Source organism: Nyctereutes procyonoides, unplaced genomic scaffold, assembly GCF_905146905.1.
Source record: "Nyctereutes procyonoides isolate TBG_1078 unplaced genomic scaffold, NYPRO_anot_genome, whole genome shotgun sequence".
In the NCBI taxonomy this organism is placed as follows: domain Eukaryota; kingdom Metazoa; phylum Chordata; class Mammalia; order Carnivora; family Canidae; genus Nyctereutes; species Nyctereutes procyonoides.
The window spans coordinates 17,500,260-17,507,801 of NW_026575128.1; the positions used below are offsets into that span (position 1 = coordinate 17,500,260).

At 36.4% G+C, this 7,542-nt stretch overlaps 1 protein-coding gene across 1 annotated transcript; it reads left to right on the plus strand.

The window, feature by feature from the left end:
* The first annotated feature begins 6,115 nt into the window (after positions 1-6,115).
* LOC129520603 (olfactory receptor 11G2-like) lies at positions 6,116-7,069 on the plus strand. The gene has a single exon (XM_055341707.1). The coding sequence runs from the start codon at positions 6,116-6,118 to the stop codon at positions 7,067-7,069; it is 954 nt and encodes a 317-aa protein (XP_055197682.1).
* Positions 7,070-7,542: the final 473 nt, after the last annotated feature.

Sequence of the window (7,542 nt, forward strand, 5' to 3'; positions counted from 1 at the left end):
ATCGTTTAATCACTATATTGTATGACCGAAATATACCGCTATATGTTAACTATACTGGAATTCAAATTAAACTTTTCATTAAAGAGAAATTATGAGCCTGGGGGATCCCTGGGTGGCGCAGCGGTTTAGCGCCTGCCTTTGGCCCAGGGCGCGATCCTGGAGACCCAGGATCGAATCCCACGTCGGGCTCCCTGCATGGAGCCTGCTTCTCCCTCTGCCTATGTCTCTGCCTCTCTCTCTCTGTGATGACTATCATAAATAAATAAAATTTAAAAAAATTATGAGCCTGGAAAAAATAAGCCAATTAAATAGGAGAAAATATTTGGAATATATATAACTTATTAAAAGCTTGTTTTCAGAATATATATATATATATTTTAAAGATTATTTATTTTGAGAGAGAGAGAGAACAAGCTCTAGGGGAGGAGGGGCAGAAGGAGAGGGAGAGAGAGAACCTCTAGCAGACTGTGCTGACCAGAGCCCAATGTGAGACTCCATCTCACGACCTTGAGATCATGACCTGAGCCAAAATCAAGAGTCCGACACTTAACTGACTGAGCCACTCAGGTGCCCCCAGAATATATTTTTAAAACCTTTAAAGTAGGGAAACTGGGTGGCTCAGTGATTGAGCATCTGCCTTTGGCTCAGGGCATGATCCTGGGGTCCTGGGATCGAGTCCCCCATTGGCCTCCACGCAGGGAGTCTGCTTCTCCTCTGCCTATGTCTCTGCCTGTCTCTCACAGAGTCTCTCTGTGTGTCTCTTAATAAAATCCTAAAGAAAACAACCTTAAAGTAATAAGAAATTCTCAATAATTTAAAACTCTTGAAAAGTCATTATTAAAAAAAAAGAATATATCCAAATGTAACACAGGAAGTGTTTTCCTAAATATTTTTTTAAAAAAACTGACACAACCAAGGACAAATATAAAACAAAATGAAAACACAGAATAATGAGTATTATACTACTCATGAGAATAAACATTTGGGCAACCACTTTGGAAGACTCTTTGACAGTATCTGTTATAATTGGATATATACATTCCCTGGAATTTGGGAATTTCATATACATACAATATAAATTCTTGTAAGCACACACCAAGATATATGTAGGTTACTACTTATTGCAGCATTACTCATAATACCTCCAAACTGGAAACAACTTGAATGTCCCAACAGTAAGGTGGAGATGTGGTACTCACACAAAGGAATAATATATAGCAATAAAAATAAATGCCCTACAGTTATATGAAAGATCACAGATTAATTTAATTATGAGTAAGAGATTCCTGATACAAAATAGATGCTGTATGATTTCATTTATCTACATTTAAAAAACAGGCAGATCAAAAACTTGGTGTTGGTACATGAAATTTTGAAAATTACCTCTTCTCTTTTGAGAAATTTTGAGAAATTTGAAAATTATCTCTTTTGAACGAATATTGTCAAATCATCAAGAGGGAAAGTCCCAAATCCCCAAAACAGGCACATTGATGGTATTTAAAGTAAAGATAGAGGTTACTCTAGAGAAAGAAGTAGTGCCAGGAAAGGTGACAATGAGGTTTCTGAGATGGGAGGTAATGTTCTTTCACTTGGGTGATAGTTAAGTGGGTGTATGCAATTTTAATAATTCAGTGAACTATGTAATGACAATATGCATACATTTAGGTACCATGGTTTAAAATTTAAAAAATACCTTCAAGCCAGATCATTCTATTCTTTGCTTAAATATCTCCACTGATCTTTTCTAAACAGTGAAAACTAAACTTTTTACAATAGCCTGTAAGTCCCTAAAGGATCTGTCTTCACCTGTTATCTCTCTACCATCTTGTCCTACTACTTTCCTTACTGCCACACTGGCCTCTGCTCTTTCTCCAATATATTACACTTTCTTCCACCTCTGCTTCCTTTGATTAACTATTCTTTTTGCCTAAAATGCAATTCCCCCAGAGATCCATACAAATTGTTCTTTCACTTTAAGACATTGTTTAAATGTTACCTTCCCTATGAGGATTTCCTTACTACCCTAGTTAAAGTCATGAAATTCCCCCACTCTAACATTCTCACTCCACTCCCTACTGTATTTTCTATCCACAACATTTTCTAATACTACAATATAATTATCTTATTTATGTTATTTTCTTCTTCCTCCAAAAGAATTGATGTACTATGAAGACAGGAGTCGTAGGGTTGTTTCATATAATATCCCTGGGATCTTAAATATTGATTGGCACATGGTAAGTATTCAATAAATATTTGTGAAATAACAGAATGACAATTAAATTAATTTCTTGAGTTTCCAATGCTTTCCAGGCTTACTGAGATATAACTGACACATAACATTGTGTAAGTCTAAGGTGTCTAACATTATAACAGGATGATTTAATATATCTGTATATTGTGAAATGATGACCACAATAAGGTTAGTTAACACCTGCATCACCTCACATAATTACCTTTTTTTGGTGGTAAGAAGATTCAAAATCTACTTTCTTAGTGACTTTGAAATATATAATACATAGTTGTTAACTATACTCACCTTACTGTACATTAGAACTTATTCATCTTATAGCTAGAAGTTTGTACCCTTTGACCAACATCTCCCCATTTCCTTCATCCCCCAGGCCCTAACAATTACCATTCTACCCCTTGTTTCTTTAAGTCTGAGCTGCTAATTCTTTCTGCTCTACACAAAATGCACCTCAGATATCTCTAACAAACTACTACAAGTACAGATTTGATTATCAATGAATGATTTCTTCTTCAAAATAGAATCCAACAATAGAGCTTCCTATTGTAGCTGTTATGACAATCCCTATTATGACTTGCTTAGTTCCCCAAAATCTTCAACAATACATGGCTACAAGAGAAGAAAGAAAAGAAGGAATCAAGTTCTATATTTGATCATTTCTTGTAGAATACTAAAATTTGGTGTTTGATTATATGTAAGTGAAAATTCAAAAAATATCACCTCTTTTGAACAAATACTTCAAACTATCAAGAGGATAAATCCCAGATTCTGAAAGGTCATGGTACAAGGAAATAGACATATATAATACCATCATCTGGGCTTTCATTTTGACCATAAACATGTGCTTTGAAACCAGAGAAGAAATATCTTGTAGGGTTCCTCATTGCAATCCATGGGAGATTACAAACTGGATCATCCAATTTCTTGGAAGTCTTTCACATGCCTGTTGCTCCATGGGCAGTGAAATGCCCATGCTCCATTGCTCCAGTAATATTTTATGTCTTGACTCTGACCCTCTTCTCAGCATTCATCCAAGGAGTAAGTGGAAACTGTATAACATGTGAGCCACATGTGCTCAAATATTTTGCAAAAATAATTTTATAGAAAATGTCTCTGTATCTTGGAAAAAAACTGCAAATATTTCATTGGAATGAGATGCTGACAAATAAATGAAGCCTAAAAATATCAATTCCCTTGTTTCCCTGAGTCCTGGAGGATATTTCTCACTGTTTGTATATCACTCTAAAAGATCAATAAGAGATATACAAAGAGTCTTAGGATTTCAAGTGAAGATGTATATTAACTAACACATTTCTAGAGAAGGATTTATTTTGATAATTTTTGTTGCTTGGTGAGTACATATGGCAAATCTCTCTTCTGGAGATCGCTTCTTTCCCAAGCCCAAATATTACTTTTCAATTCCATTATGGTAATGAGCCCTGGTTTAAGGTGGATTCTCGGAGATCCCTGGGTGGCTCAGCGGTTTAGCGCCTGCCTTTGGCCCAGGGCGTGATCTGGAGTCCCAGAATCGAGTCCCGCGTCGGGCTCCCGGCATGGAGTCTGCTTCTCCCTTCTCCTGTGTCTCTGCCTCTCTCTGTGTCTATCATGAATAAGTAAATAAACCTTTAAAAAAATAAATCTAATGTGGATTCTTTTTGAAGTAACAAAACTTTTCAGCCATGTTGTGTTTTTACTGTTGTTTTTGTTGTATATACAGGATATATCCTAAACTCTGGCATTGGACAATTACTATCCCCAGGAAATATTTTAAAACAAGAAGGGTAAGTATCAATAATGATTTGAAACAAATCCTTTGTCAATGATCTTTCTCTAAATAAAATAATTGAATTGATATGGCTGACACTAGAGTTCTGAGTAAATAGGGCCACAAGAATGTTTAAAGGACAAAAGGACAAGCCATTGGAATATAGAAAAGACAGCATAGGAAATATTGCCAATAATACTGTAAAAATGTGTTTGGTGACAGATGAAAGCTACGCCTATGGTGGTGAGCATTGCAATATGTATAAAACTGTCCAAATCACTATGTAGCATGCCTGAAACTAATATAACATTGTATGTCAACCATAGTTCAATAATAATTAAAAAAAACTTTCAGAAAGGTTTTAGTGGACATGATTCCTCAAAAGCCCTGTGTGAATGAGTGAATTATTTCTTTAAAAACATTAATAATCTGTTTTTAGAAAACTCATAGACGGGCACTGAGGGGGGCACTTGATGGGATGAGCACTGGGTGTTATTCTGTATGTTGGCAAATTGAACACCAATAAAAAATAAATTTATTATTAAAAAAAGAAAACTCATAGAGTCAAGGATTTCACTGATCTGACTTACTACAAGCATATATACAATCTCAGGGCAATAAGAGCCTGTAAATAGTAATCTTTCAGACCTAGATGCCATTACAATGGTCAAATAAAAGAGTCACCCATCTATGAGGTCTGATCTTTACACAAATAGATCCAGGACTTCCTTGACTGAAACTCTTGGATTTACCCCTTAAAAAGGTTTCTTTGATTTATCAAATATTCCTTATAAAATACAAAAATATTTCCAGAAAAGGAAAAAATATATTAAGAGTTTATTGTTAATCTCTTGATTAAAATTAAAAGTACAAGTGCTGTCATATCCACAGCTGTTCCTCCAGCACTTAAAAGACCAGTTAACATGATGAAGAAGTTTAATAAATATTTTTGAATAAATTACTTTGCTTAATGTAAAAGACCAAAGTAAGGTACCAAAGAAATAGGAGAATTGAGTTTTGACTTAACAACAATTATCTCAGATGGAAGAAGCCAGAGAAAGAGAACAGTGAGAAGTTGCTTGTTTCAATTTGCCCAGATAGGAAAGGCCTAGATGCGCTTAGTGAGATATAAAGAGATACCAACGGTCTGCCTAAAATAGAGAAAAAGGAACATATGGGAAAAGGCTGTTAAAAAAAATAAAGGACTATGAAAATCCTCTATTTTCATAGAAGATAAAAACATAAAACTATTTTTCCATTTTTCTTGCAGCCAACCTGACTAGGAAGGAGCACACACTGAACTTGGTCACAGTCACTCAGACCAGCTACTCTCCCTCAGGTCAATTGCCATAAATGGCATATCTAGTTCACATATACACAAGGAAGTACATCGAAATATTTAGCCAGAGAAATTCAGAGGCCAGGGTATAGGACTCTTTCTCACAGTGTATAGTGCATTCAGTTGCCTAAAAAGGAAAGGAAGCCTTTTTTTATACTAAACATTGGTGTGAATACATCTAGTAACATAAATCCTGGAATGATAGAGGTATATTTTACTGTCACTTTAAAACACCATGAGTACCCTGGAGGAACTGAAAGTGAAAATGAATATTAGTTTATGTCCAGTTATGGCACTACATTTAAACAGATTCTTAACGTGTCTTGGTTTGATTTTTTTATTATTATGTCGGTTAGAAATCATAAAGAGTCAAATACTTGGGGTAGCCCAGGTGGCTCAGCGGTTTAGCACCGCCTTCAGATCCTTCAGACCCAGGATCGAGTCCCATGTCAGGATCCCTACATGGATCCTGCTTCTCCCTCGGCCTGTGTCTCTGCCTCTGTGTGTGTGTGTGTGTGTCTCATGAATAAATAAATAAAATCTTTTTTAAAAACTTAAAAAAAAAGAATCAAATACTCATAGACTGTTGAAAGACCTTCACATACACAGAAATGTAGTATTAAAAGTGCTAGCAAACAGGTGAAAAACTATATTAATATAAGTAATTATTCACAATCATAAAATTTGGCTTTCCTAATATCTAGACTAGCATTCTTAGGAAGGAAAAAATTGTTACCAAGTCATCTCCATGTCTTCCAGACCAATGAATGCATCCAGCACAAAAACCACCAACTCTGTTAGCCACTTCATCCTCCTGGGCTTTCCCTCAAGCCCAGAAATGCAGCTGCTCTACTTTGGGCTCTTCTCAGTAGTCTACACCCTGACTCTGATGGGGAACGCAGCCATTGTCTGTGCTGTGCACTGGGATCGGCGTCTTCACACTCCCATGTACATCTTCTTGGGGAATTTCTCTCTTCTGGAAATATGTTATGTCACCACGACTGTTCCTAACATGTTGGCCAATTTCCTCTCTACAAGTAAGTCCATTTCCTTTGTGAACTGTTTCACACAGTTCTATTTCTTCTTCTCTTTTGGATGTGATGAAGGCTTCTTCCTTTGCATCATGGCCTTTGACAGGTACCTTGCCATTTGTCATCCTCTCCATTACCCACGCATCATGACTAAGCAGCTATACACTGGCCTTATCATCTTCGGGTGGTCGGGTGGGTTCCTCCTCTTCCTAACCCCAGTTGTTCTCATTTCACAGTTGCCCTACTGTGGCCCAAATACCATCAACCATTTTTTATGTGACCCCGTCCCACTGATGATGCTGTCCTGTTCTGAAGATGCCATCACTCAGCTCATTTACTCTACTTTCAATGCTATTTTCATGATTGGCACCTTTCTCTTTATCCTTTGCTCCTATGCTCTGGTGATTCTGACTGTGCTGTGGATGCCCTCACAGGCTGGCAAATGCAAGGCTTTCTCCACTTGTGCTTCTCATTTGGCAGTTGTCACCCTGTTTTATGGCTCTATTATGGTGATGTATGTTAGTCCTGGATCAGGACACCCAGTGAAAATTCAAAAATTCATTGCCTTATTTTATTCAGTGATAACACCCCTCTGTAATCCTCTAATCTATAGCCTTAGGAACAAAGAAATGAAGAATGCTCTGAGGAAAATCTTTGGGACTGAACATGGTGTTCATAAAGTGTAAATGAGAGCCGAATTCCATCTCTCAAATGCAACTTACCTTAATAAAACATGAGTGATATATTTGTCTACAAACTCATTAAGTTTCATTAAGAAACTATTATCATCTTAAACACCACTCACCACAAGATACATATTTAAGAAGATGTATTACCAAGTGGCTTCAATTTTGTTTTGAAGTTAATATCAAGTAAGTGAAATTTTAGGAATCTAAGCCCATTAGTATTTCTGTATATAATTCAATTTCTAAAAAGACAGTAGTCAATTTTGCATTACTGAGTGCAACTCAGTAATAGAGATCATAGATTGCTTTGGGCATTAACACTTTAAGCCAGTAATTCTCCACTGAGACATACTGACCAGTAAAGAAGATTCAAACTTGAGGGAAGTAGACCTTTTCAGAGTGCAGCATGTGTCTTTAAAGACATGCTTAGCTGGGTGTTAGTGACTTTTCAGAGTGTACAAGACAAGGATTAG

Bases quoted from the DNA above. Each gene is read 5' to 3' on its own strand.
- LOC129520603 (XM_055341707.1), top strand. From the start codon at position 6,116: ATGAATGCATCCAGCACAAAAACCACCAACTCTGTTAGCCACTTCATC.